Source organism: Myxocyprinus asiaticus, chromosome 13, assembly GCF_019703515.2.
Source record: "Myxocyprinus asiaticus isolate MX2 ecotype Aquarium Trade chromosome 13, UBuf_Myxa_2, whole genome shotgun sequence".
Lineage (NCBI taxonomy): Eukaryota > Metazoa > Chordata > Actinopteri > Cypriniformes > Catostomidae > Myxocyprinus > Myxocyprinus asiaticus.
The window spans coordinates 1,574,713-1,587,816 of record NC_059356.1 but is presented as its reverse complement, the minus strand read 5'-3'; the positions used below and the strand labels follow the sequence as shown (position 1 = coordinate 1,587,816).

General features: G+C 35.7%; 1 protein-coding gene across 2 annotated transcripts in view; it reads left to right on the top strand.

The window, feature by feature from the left end:
* The window catches only part of rnf213a (ring finger protein 213a), a 104,428-nt gene that overhangs the window by 51,325 nt on the left and 39,999 nt on the right, over positions 1-13,104 (top strand). For both annotated transcript variants that reach the window (XM_051714302.1, XM_051714301.1), the window contains exons 38-48: positions 114-244; positions 697-854; positions 993-1,202; positions 4,802-4,989; positions 5,131-5,242; positions 5,332-5,432; positions 7,196-7,378; positions 7,494-7,660; positions 10,093-10,198; positions 10,288-10,402; positions 11,477-11,687. In XM_051714302.1, coding sequence (XP_051570262.1) covers positions 114-244; positions 697-854; positions 993-1,202; positions 4,802-4,989; positions 5,131-5,242; positions 5,332-5,432; positions 7,196-7,378; positions 7,494-7,660; positions 10,093-10,198; positions 10,288-10,402; positions 11,477-11,687 — 1,682 coding nt within the window. The remainder of the gene's footprint in view (positions 1-113; positions 245-696; positions 855-992; positions 1,203-4,801; positions 4,990-5,130; positions 5,243-5,331; positions 5,433-7,195; positions 7,379-7,493; positions 7,661-10,092; positions 10,199-10,287; positions 10,403-11,476; positions 11,688-13,104) is intronic.

Sequence of the window (13,104 nt, the reverse complement as noted above, 5' to 3'; positions counted from 1 at the left end):
TGAGTCGAATGCATGTTATGAAGATATGTTCGTTGGGATTGTGTACTTGCATAGAGTGTTTCTGGCCTTAGAGGAATGTCTTGGTGTAACTGAAAACACTCTATCTGTAACAGCTCCGGGACAAAGACGATCTTGGTCCAGAACTATATTGCTGTTGACAGAAACATGGGTTGCACCATGCCTTTCAGCTGGAGAATTAAAGATTATCTGGAGGAGCTCTGGGTACACGCTTTGCAGCGAGAAGGTATCTTGCTATTTAGTTTGGTTTCTGAGCAATCCTGCTTAATCAGTGAGGTTTCCTTGGAGTATTTGTTTTGCACAGTTTTTCTTTTGTAGTTTACTATTCCTTTAAGGTGCATTGAGTAATATTTTTGTGTATGTTGCACTAGGAAATATTCAGCTGGCCATATGATCTCAACATTGCAGTGTTCATGAATGTGCACATGTAGAATAAAGCAGTCTTCATCTAATTTTAGTGTTTATTATTTTAAGATTTTAAAGTTAAAATACAAAAAAAGATTCAAATAAAATAAATAAAAAAACATTCATTTCTTGCTGTTAAAAAGTTTATCAATAAGAAAAAAAAAATGCACCTTTAACACAACTTATCAAATTATTCTCAAACTTCTCTATTTTTTTCTGTTTGATGGCAATAAGCTAAAAAATAAATGTTTTTTTTTCAATTTCTTACAATAGGACACACTATAAAGCAATTTGAAAAGTTCTTTTGGAAGACCCCCTTAGGCAGGTACATCTCTGAAGCAACCCAACAGATGCAGACAGAGTTTTTCCACAGGTATCTTCAGGATTTTATCTCCATGACCATGAGTGTTACATCGGAGTTGGACCTAGAGGTGGGAACCCTTTTCAAAGAAATGTTTCTGCCTGTCATCCACAATTCTAAGCACAAGCACTTGTTGAACATACACATGCTTGTTCATATGTTAATATGATTGCAGTAACTTTTATATCTGTTTGTTATTACTGTTTAGCTTTTACGTGGAGCCCTTACTTGTGGTGTGAATGAGCTTAGAGCCGGCCAGGAAGCCCATGAAAGTGAAGTCATTTCTCTGCCGTGGGTTCATGCTGCTTACCATCATTTCAAGAACCGCATACAGAACTTCTATAGAATGATCAGTATAGAACCTCAGATAGCTGAAATACTCCTGGGTAATAGAAATGCCAGAGAGGGCACAGAACTGGTAAGTGCTTGTAACTTGCATCCTCTGCATGGAAATTAGACTTAGACTGAATTAGACTTTTAAGTGAATGGGAACATCTGAACCAGAATGTAATGCCATGTCTGCACTGGGTGACACAACGAGATGCAACGGCTTGAGGCTGTCTACACTGGACGCATCCACACGAATGTTCTAAACCATTTAATTTGTGTAGTAGTGCCAGCGCGTGCAGCGCAACATGGAACGAGACACCCATCTATTGTCGGCACGACGGACGCTTCCAGTGTAGACAGCATCATTGATTATAATGGGGTTCTATTGCTTTTGATGCGACACTCGTGTCCAGTGTAGACAGGGTGTAAGAGTGTGCTCCCTTTTAATTCAAGAGTTGGATTTGAATTGGAAATGGCCACGCTCCACAGAATGTTGAATTGGAATACAAATGGTAATGACGGGTGGTGGAATTTACTGAAATGTTCTAAAATTGGCTGTGGTGGCATACAGTCCATAAACCAGGTACCCCGTTCTCTAGATTTTAAGTTGTTTCTGAAGTTGTATATAACTGTAGTGTAATGTTATTATTTAGTAAATGTACAATGTATTTGTTTTTATTTAAAGGGGGAAAGTACGTTTCATAATTGAATTACTTTTCCATCCCCATTTTTGTCACCACTTCTCTTAAGGTTTAGAAGGGGATGAATGCATGGTACTGCTGAATTGCAACTAAAAAAAAAAAAATTGTCACACAACAGAGAAACATCATTAGTCCAATGCACATTTTGTGACAAAACATAATTACATCATTCATTTTGACTAAATATGACTGTTGATTCCCTAATATGTAGAATGTGTTTTTTTTGTTGTTGTTTTATTTACTGATTAGTAGGCTTGGGTTTGATGCCTTTTCACGCATCGATAGTCGGAAGATTTTCCGATGATCATCAATATACAGTTGAAGTCAGACGTTTACATACACTTAGGTTAAAGTTATTAAAACACATTTTTTAACCACTCCACAGATTTCATATTAGTAAACTATAGTTTTGGCAAGTCAATTAGGACATTTACTTTATGCATGACACAAGTAATTTTTCCAACAATTGTTTACAAACATGTTTCACTTTTAATTGACTCACAATTCCAGTGGGTCAGAAGTTTACATACACTAAGTTAACTGTGTCTTTAAGCAACATGAAAAATTCCAGAAAATGATGTCAAACCTTTAGGAAATTAGACAATTTGCTTCTGATAGGCTAATTGGCTAATTGGAGTCAATTAGAGGTGTACCTGTGGATGTATTTTAAGGCCTACCTTCAAACTCAATGCCTCTTTTCTTGACATCATGGAATCAAAAGAAATCAGCCAAGACCTCATCCTTGGGAACAATTCCATCCTTGGGAACTATTTCCAAAGGCCTGAAGGTACCATGTTCATCTCTACAAACAATAGTATGCAAGTATAAACACCATGGGACTACGCAGCCATCATACCACTCAGGAAGGAGTCGCATTCTGTCTCCTTGAGATGAACGTAGTTTGGTGTGAAAAGTGCAAATCAAACCCAGAACTGTTGTTGCAAAGGACCTTTTGAAGATGCTGGATGAAACAGGTAGACAAGTATATATATCCACAGTAAAACAAGCCCTATATCGACATAACCTGAAAGGCTGCTCAGCAAGGAAGAAGCCACTGCTCTAAAACCGCCATAAAAAAGCCAGACTACAGTTTGCAAGTGCACATGTGGTCAAAGATCTTACTTTTTGGAAAAATGTCCTCTGGTCTGATGAAACAAAAATGGAACTGTTTGGCCATAATGACCATCGTTATGTTTGGAGGAAAAAGGGTGAGGCTTGCAAGCTGAAGAACACCATCCCAACTGTGAAGCATGGGGGTGGCAGCATCATGTTGTGGGGGTGCTTTGCTGCACTTCACAAAATAGATGGCATCATGAGGAAGGAAAATTATGTGGCTATATTGAAGCAACATCTCAAGACGTCAGCCAGGAAGTTTAAGCTTGGTCGCAAATGGGTCTTCCAAATGGACAATGACCCCAAGCATACCCCCGAAGTTGTGGCAAAATGGCTTAAGGACAACAAAGTCAAGGTACTGGAGTGGCCATCAACAAGCCCATGAGGGGAAAGGGAATGACATCAGTCACCTATTCAAAAATGGGTCTCTGTATTACTTGTCTTGTGAGCATGATTTATATGTTATTATATACTGTATATAAATATATAACAATATAGCATATTTATATTATTATTATTAATAAATCATTCATAGACCCTTTAAACATTATATGTACAAAATATGGTAGTTGTAAGTGTATCATGACAGGTTTTATTTGCTTTCTTTTATGGAATTTTGACACAGGCGTAATCTTCAGAGCAGCACAGTGGATTTAAATGGCTCTGGTCATGTGACTGTTTGTGCCACTCATGTAAAAATGTTCACATGAAATCAAGACACACCGTACATGTCTGGCGGACAACATTGTGTATTCTAAGAAATTATTTTCGACAACGTTACTCAAACATCGCCGCCGCCACTCGGCGTGTCCGAAGGCTGCTCAAATTTCTGCCGTGCCACGGAGCGCAACTCGCATAGTTTTCCCAAATCATTATCAAAGGACAAAGATTATTTACTCTTGCCTTCACTGGATGATATATTGTGTTTATGTTTTTTCGTGTAGCCTGCACATTGTATTTTCAGTGTCTTTTTGCTCTTTGACAGCTTAAATGAAACCTCTTCAAGGCATACAGAGAAATTACATGATAATTTCTAATCGTTCAGTTTGCAGAGTTACACCAGTTTCATATACTAACCTGCAAACTCCTCAACGTCACTGTTCATTCTTGAAGAAGTACAGAAACCTTCGTAACGTTTGTGTGAATGGTGACTACGTAGATCCACAACTTAGTTTCAATTGTGCCTTGTCCTAGTATGCGCAACTGGCTTCAGTAAATCACCCTGTTGTGGTCTGCCGACGCTATTACGCAGTGAATTGGAAAGCATGCATATTAGGCTTCTAATTTAAATGTCGGCTAATGTTAATAAATCAATGCCCCAAAAACGTTCCTATAAAGTAACATGCTGATGATAAATTATTGACATATCAATATTTATGTCATGCCTACTTATTAAACCATAATGCAACTAAATGCAATACTATCAACTACAAATTCAAATATGTTATAAAACAAATTCTATAGTGTAGCTGGCATATCAAACACTGATTATTAATGTATATTTATGTTTCTAAAAGTACACTACATGTTGTGTGTATTAAAATATTTTTATGGGTAATTCAAAATTAAAAAACTGCAAAATGAAACTATTTATTAAAAGCCAAACATACAGCATATTAATTTATTTAAATTCCATTTTATTTCCACATCCTTAAATTAAAATTCATATAACAATTCTACACCCTGTTTTTACTGCAATTCAAATTCAATTCTGAATGGAGCACCACCCTCATTTAAACACATTTAAAACATGCAGTGGGAATCCTTTTTATGGAAATATTATTATTATTTTTCACAGATCACTTTGTGTAAATGAAGGCTGGTGCATGTGGTTCTATTGTTACTTCCATCTGACAGTCCGTGTGTTTGTCAGGTGTTGGATGTGTTTGGTGCTTTGGCCTGCATTGAATACCTGGAGCCTCAGACTCTAAATGGAGATGCTGAATGTCTGACCTGGCTTAGACGTGTAAAGAAGCTACAGGTGCCAATTGAGCTGGTGTGCTGTGAGGAGAGCCAACGGCAGTATAGCGTGAGGACCCAACAAATGACCACCCGCATCCAGTGAGTTATGAGCTCTAAGATACACTGTGCTATCATCAGTGTTGGGGAACTTTACTTTTAGAAGTAGCATGTTACATAATTGCTACAATACAAATTAACAAATTACTCCTAATAAAAATATCTAATCAAATGTTTTTTCAGGCATGGCTGGCGTCGCATTTTCTCTCTTGCATTGTTTGTGGAGCACATGTTGCTGGGTATTGGGGAAGTGGAATGGCCGCTGGTTCTCCAACACACTCGACACCTAGCACAAGTGAGTGGGCTTTTATACTACCTCCTCAAAAAGTAATTTTTTTTTTTTTATAATGTAATTTTTGCTTTTTACTTATTCATTTGCCTAAGGTCCTAGAGCCGGACTCAGACCTCAAAATGAAGCAGCCATTTGAGGCAGTGATCACCGTACTCAAAGCCTGCAAAGACAGAGCATCACAGAGCATTTTTAGGTAGAATTTGTTACAACTGTTTGATCAGAGACTGTTGAAGTAGCTAATATTGGATAAAAGGCAGTAAGTCATGAGATTTATGCCTAAAACAATAAAAAAAACAATAAAAAAAAAAAATTTTACCTAATGTTTTTTTTAAACAGTTTGTACATTTTTTTTCTTTCTTGAAAGCTGAAGTGTATAATATCTGCGCGACTAGCGCCACCAAATGGAATCACACAAATAAACAGCTTTCCCAATTCACCCTCTGTTTGCTAGTCCCGCCCTCAGCTCATGCCATTGGTTGAATCAATGTTGTGTGGGGCTGGACAGGCCGCTCAGACAAACAGGACTTTTATAGTGCTACAGAGATTAAGTGTTTAAGTAGAGTGTGAAAAATAAACGGAAGATACACCAGCGTCCATCAACTCCTATTTCTGAGTCCGACCTGGAGATAATGGGGTGGGGGTGGGGGAGAAGGAAACCAGGACCTATCAAAGGCATCTTTCGCTGTCCAAAAAGATGATTTAAATTGTAATATGATAAACATCATCTAATATTGCAGCATACACTCGCTTGATCATGCATCACTAACTGAAGCTCTGAATTAAGACTTTTTTATAAAACTCAGCCTTTTGTGGTTTAGAGATCACGCAAGGCCATATAGTGATTTCTTTCTTAATCTGATCAATTGTGTAGCCTTAATAGATACCATACCGATGTCTAAGAGGTTTCAGAGCATTTTGGATGGTTTTTCCCTCATCATGAACAGTAAGTGCCACTATTACTACTGTCACGTCAGCAACGCTGGTTTTTCCTCATTTGTGAAAATGACAAAGAATAGGAATTAAATATATTACATGTTCTGAGGAGTGCCAACCCTTCTACATTATGTGGCTATTATTATTTCTGGATTGTGCATTTCAATTCACAGAGTTCTTCTCAGAGTGTGGTCTCCAAAAAAATTAGCGTCGATTTTTCCAATTATTCGTACAGCTTTTTATGTAACTAATTCAAAACACTATAATATTATCGTGCTACTTTATCTCTGTGTCTGATTAGAATGGGCAAAACTCAAGATCCAGTGACCCGTAGATAAAGTTAACCGTTATTTTTATTCTTCCAGTCAAAATTGCAGCTGCAAAAATCAATGACAGCTGTAACTAATCAATGCTGGCAAGTGACCATGTTGTAAGTGGGATAAATCACGGCTAGCGACGCCTCCATGCTGTGTGCATTAAAATCGTTTACCACACACTTAGCCGTGGATTATCCCTTACATAAAGAATGAGTAGTCAATGAGTAGAAATTAGTATAATGGATGGATGAATCGATGTTTGAGGTGTTGATGTTAGAAAAATTTGGCTGGAAAGTCTGGGTGAGGTGCTCTACAAGCCAATGACATCTTTGGGAAGTGCTGTAGAAAGCATGGGATGAAACTTTACCTGAAGATCTAGAATAAACTAAAAAATGATTTTTGGATGAACTGGAAGTTTGAAGAATAAATCATTTATTTAAATAGACATAGTCATTTGCAACATTATAAATGTCCTTACTGTTATTCTTAACAATTTTAAAGCATCCTCTGTGAATAAAATGATAATTTTCTTTCACAAACATAGACATTTCATAGTGTTTATTAACTTTTGTATGGTAGTGTAAGTTTTTCTAACAAGACTTAAGAATGTGTAGATGTTTTTACTGGAAAACAAGTCAAAAATACAAACTATTCTTCACAGTGTATGGTTGAAATGAGGGGATTTGACGCTTTTTTTTATACCCAGGTTTGGCATACAGCCATGTCCAGTGTGCATGGGAGACCCTCAAGACCCTCTGAGTCTGCCCTGTGACCACATCTACTGCCTGATCTGTATCAAAAAGTGGCTAATGCCCGGTCAGATGCACTGCCCACTGTGTATACAGGAAGTGCCTGATGATTTTGTGCTAAAGGCCTCTGACACCATACGGTAATTCACATAGTGTTTGGGCTTGAGACAGATATCTATCTGTCTATCATTCAGTCTATCTGTCTGTCTGTTTAGGTACAGCAGCCTGAAAGATTGTGTTGATTTTGGTCATTAGGGCTCTCATCAGTCGAAATGCGTCATTCAGAAAGCGCTGTAATGCTTTCTTCATTGATCTGGTGTCCACCGTGTGCTTCAAGGACAACACCCCACCCAGCAGAGACATCATCCTCCACCTGTTGTCCCTCCTCATGGTAGAGCCCGGCTCACTCCCAAACATCAGAGGTACGACTGTGTCCATCTCTGCTTCTCTGTCTCAAAGGAAGTACTGTATATCCAGTGTTCATTTTCACAGTTTTTCTTTTGGTTATAACTTTTGTATTGTGATGAAAATGTCCTTAAATTTAGTCAATATTTCATGTCATATTCATTTATTTTAGTCAGTTTTACTTAGACTAAAATGGCATATAATTTTAGTTGATGACAATAGTTTTTTTTTAGTTGACATACATGTATCTGTAACAGACTAAACGTTAACCAAATATTCAAATATTTTGAAAAATGCACAAGCTACCTGAAATTTTAAACATGTGTCAAACATATTAAAGATTAAAATGTTTTATATGTAAGATTAACCAAGATCAGAAAACCATCCTGAAAAGCTAAGCTCCTGAAATGATATCAGATAATGAATATACAGAAGGATTATTTACTTTTAGAGGTGGCTCTGTTGTGAATTCCTGACTTTTGGACAGCTTTGGATAGTGTTACGTGTAGCACGTATTTAAGGATACTTTGTTGTTTGTGCATTGATGTAAGTTGCAATATTACATTTATGTTGTGGATATAGTTGATTGATGTGTGAGTGAGGTAATTGCTAGTGATGGGACGATATATTGTGAACCAAAAAATGATGAATACCATATCGAAGCAAAACTTGATATTTCGAAATTTGCAATATTGTTTTCTATCCATGTGATCATGTATAAAATGACCTGTGAAACATAATCTCTCTATCGCTTGATTTAAACCCTTCTGCTCTATTTTGCTACACTGTTTACAGAGTTCACACAAGGTGCTTGAAGTGCTCAAAGTGCCTGAATTTTGCTTTTAGAAATTTAAGTACTGGAATACCTGGAAAAATGTCTTGTTTTGTTGAAAAATGCTTGAGATTAAAATGGTCCATTTCTTCCGTGTAATGTGTGTCCATCAAAGATGAGATCCCATACTCCACTTTCATTAAATAATGTGTCTTTTAATATCCTCTCTGTCAGATAAAAAAAAGTAAAAATAAATATTAATTTTAATCACAAATAGCACAAATGGTCTAAAAATCAGGACTTCTCTCTCGTTAATAAATGTGCGAGTCTGTGACATGCACGTTGAACTCTTAAAGTGACAGTAACCTATTTAGCGCTTGTAATGCAAATGGATGTACGAATTGTACACATTTTCAATCATTGATCGCTCATATCATTATGATACAGTATATACAATTTTATGATGTAATATTAATTTATAGAATTTATAATTTTTATATTTTTAAAAAGTTAAAATATGATTCTAATAATCAAGACAAATTATTAAAAAGTAAATATACACTTTTTTTCAGGACAGGTTCTGTTCAGTTTTATTACTTGTTCTGCACCTGATCAGCCTGAATTTACCACAGTATTTTTGAAGGCTTGTTTGTTTGTGATTATTATTTAATTTAAATATAACTCTCATTATTTAAACTTTGAGCATTTATATTATTTATGAAAGAAGTTTATTTTGATGAGAAATTGTAATGTACATTTGTTTTGCAAAAATATAAATAAATAATAAACCATTTTCTGTCATACTTTGTAATTTAAGTGTAGTTATATCGAGATTATAACGAATCGTGAACCTCATATTGTATATCGAACCGAATTGTGAGATGACCATTTCGTCGCATCCCTGTTAATTAACCCATTTGTAAAGTTCATTGTACTGGTGTTCAGCAGGGAAATCCACAACATACTATGACTGGATTATTTCAGTCAATTCTTTCTAGACTTTTCCTTCTTTACACAAAGTGTATTGTTAAAATCTTGCAATATAATTTTTTTCTCATCATATTTTCATCAACAGTATGTTTTAATTAAATCATGTTGGCAAAATGAAAAAAACCTCGGCCAATGAACATTTTCGCCAGTAATTCTGCTAACAAGATTGACCATTTCCTACACATTCTTGTGTTTTTTCATCAAACTCCACCTAGAAAATAAGCCAAGATTTCTTTCCACCCTGTATTGTAGTTGGCAGGTGCTACACACAGCCAGAAACAGCACAACGCTCTGTGCACTTCTCCCACATCTAGATAACAATTAGAATAATTGTATCTGCTTCTTCAGGAATGATACTGTAGGATTTACTCTGCTTTCTCCTGATTACTTCGTCATGAACTGGGCGGACAAAATCTCTGAATACTTAATAGGTGTTGTTGACGTGGGAGGTCTTTTTATGTTAATGCACTTATGGTTGTGACCTCAGTCACACATGAAACGCCCACAGCCATGAAGATTTGCAGTCAAGTCTTTTTTGCAGCATGAAATTGAAGTGTCAATAAATGAGGTTTTTGAATAGATTTGAGTTCTGAAAGTCACAGTATGTTTACATAATACAATCCTTTTAAAGTTTGTGTGATTATAGACAATAAAAGCTACAGATTGTGCTGTTCCTCATTCTCTCAGGACAAGACCGGCGGTTCTTGACTAAGGCTCTCTCTCCGTTTGATGACTCTGTGGATAAAAATCCAGTGGTGCGTTCTGTGGTGCTGAAACTGCTGCTCAAGTACAGGTGAGCAAACAACTTACTGCTCACACAGCACTCTTCTTACAGATTTATCTGTATAATAATCTGGATGTTTTATGTTTTCCCTCGTTCAGCTTTGATGATGTGAAGCACTATCTTCAGCAGCATCTGAAAGAAATTGAGCAAAACAACATCATAGAGGAGTCTGATAAAACGGAGCTTTATTCCTTGTACATAAACTGCTTAGAGGTGTGTATATCACTGACCAGTCTGGCCATATTGTACAGAATGTTGGATCCAGATGTGTTTTAGTTGTTTACAATACTAGTGGTCTTGATAATTATATAAATCTTACTGCATTTGAATAAACCTTCTGAAAGACTTGGTCAGACAGTATACATTTTCATTAAGAAGCTGGTTAAGCTAGGTAGGAATGAAATTCATTTTAGTGACACATCGCACTACTACACTGCAAAAAAACTCATTCTTTATGTTGTTGTCTAGTTCATATATGTAATCATTCTTAAAACAAGATACATTTACTTGAAGCAAAATTGTAGTGAATATTCAGAAAGATGTTATTAAAGCTGAAGTGTGTAACTTTTCAAAATCTTCAAAATATTTCTAATACTTTCTCCTATCCCAGCTTATTATGCAGAGACAGCTATAAGTCAGCTATTTGAAGGTGAATTTTCTCAAACTGTAAACACTGTGTCTCTGTGGTGCTTCAATAATTCCTCTTGTTTGTCTGAGCGGCCCGTCCAGCCCGACACAACAACATTGACTCAGCCAGTGCGTGAGTTGTGGGCTGGACTACCTGTTTGTTTGGTCAACAGAAGACGAGGAGGGGTGTTCAGAAAGCTGTTTGAAAACAATGTTTATTTTTCCTAGCGGCAGTGCAGAAATTACACACTTCAGCTTTAAGAATGAAATAATATTAACACTTGTTTTCACAGCATGTATCTTGCATGTAAGCGTTAGCACTTTGTTTAATGTATATACATGGAGACAATCTGCCAGTGGGATGAGAGAAATACTCTTGTATGCAAAATACATAGTCTGAATAAATCTTATAAAATGTTGCTTCTTAAAGAAAAATGTATCTTACTGTAAGAATATTATTTAAAGTGGTGCTACTAAAACTAGTTTAATTCCTTTAAAATAATAATGAAAAAATTAACATTTAGGGTGTTCTGGGTACTTTGTTTAGGATTAGTATTAAAATGTTAGTATTAAAAGTGTTATTGTGGTATTTGGTTAGAGTAAAGGTGATGTATGGTAAAAGAGATGTTTCCAGTTGTGTGTGTGTGTGTGTGTGTGCAGGACTCAATGTATGAGCGGATGCAGTGGCACTCTGCGGCAGAGCAGCATGTGTGTCTGCAGGAGGAAACACACTTTCTGCAGGACTTCCTACAGTCTGATTCTGTGTCCAAACACACTGCGTCTATTGAACACCTGCAGCAGCTGGCCAGAGTTCGACTCGGTCTGGATATGGCTGCTGACCTGCTAGTTAACGGAGTGGTTACTGCTGGAGGTAAATGTAGTGATTTAGCCTTTAGTGTTCAGCTTCACTGGACAAGCTCCCTGTCTTGATTAAACATCATGATTTCTTCAAACTTTACAATACTTCTACCTCGAAGAAATCAATCGGCCACGACTGATTATATGACACTTTCCACAAATTGAGTATAAATTGGTGTTCCAATACTTAAAAAAAAAAAAAGAAAAGATATAGACATAAAATCGTGACACAGGAAGTGACATTATTTGGACCCTTTCTACAGAATGTCATGAACTGTATTTGTCAAGCTCAAAAATGTTTGTGAGAAAAATGATCAAACCAATTTTTTTTTGTATATAATTCATGGGAAATATTTTCAGTAAGTACAAACACACATTTGGTCACAAACCAACTAGCCCCTCCTGTGTGATGATTTTGGTTTAATGTGCAACCTGTTACCCATTCTGTTTTTTATTATTATTATTGTAATTGTTTTATTTTTTGTGTATTTTTTTTTTTTACAAAATAATGAAAAAAAAAAAAAATGCAAACCTCCTATCACATGAATAGAAAATAAATCCGCTCATTTGATGTTTAGTTTATTAGCAGTGTTGGATGTACTCTAATTACAAGGTAGTTAATTACAGGAACCTAATTAGTAACTTTTTAGTCAAAAAGTAGTGTAATATTACATTTTTGTAATTTTTGTAATCAGATTATACAACACACATCGTTTCAAAGCAGCTTTACAGAAAATCATGCATTAACAGAAAATGAAACTGTAATATCTATAATGTCTTACAGTCATCATTGTGCAGTTTGATTAAATATGACTATAAATTATGTATAAAAATAAATAATTAAATAATAATTGTATTTAGAACCCCAGTGAGCAAGCTGAAGGCGACTGTGGCAAGGAACACAAAACTCTATTAGATAAGTTAATTACTTTTAATTACATTTACTAGGGTTACACATTTTCCAAAATAATATTTATGTGGAGTACATTTAAACATTAAGTATTTTCATATGAACGTCTTTTTGCTTTCTGTGAGTGCTGAAGGCAATGTGACAATGAAAAAGAAAAAATATAGACATTTATTTTGAATTGGTTAAATGGAAAAATAACTTTTCTGTGAAGTGCTTTAGAAAGTTACTTAAAAGTAAAGTAATTCGTTATCAAAAAGTAGTATAAGAGCATGGTAATCTGATTACAGTATAAAATAATGAATTAGTCATTTGTAATTAATTGTTTTTTTTTTTTTTACTTACCCAACACTGTTTGTTAGTGGGTTAACTGACCCTTTATTGAAAAGGAAAATGAACTTTTCCATTTTAAGGTCTGTTTTGTATCCTCCTTGTGGAAAGGGCTAGTAGATGCACCGAAAGTGTTACTGGAAGAATAAAAACTCAAATCATGTATCAGTTTAACCATTTGTCAATCAATGCC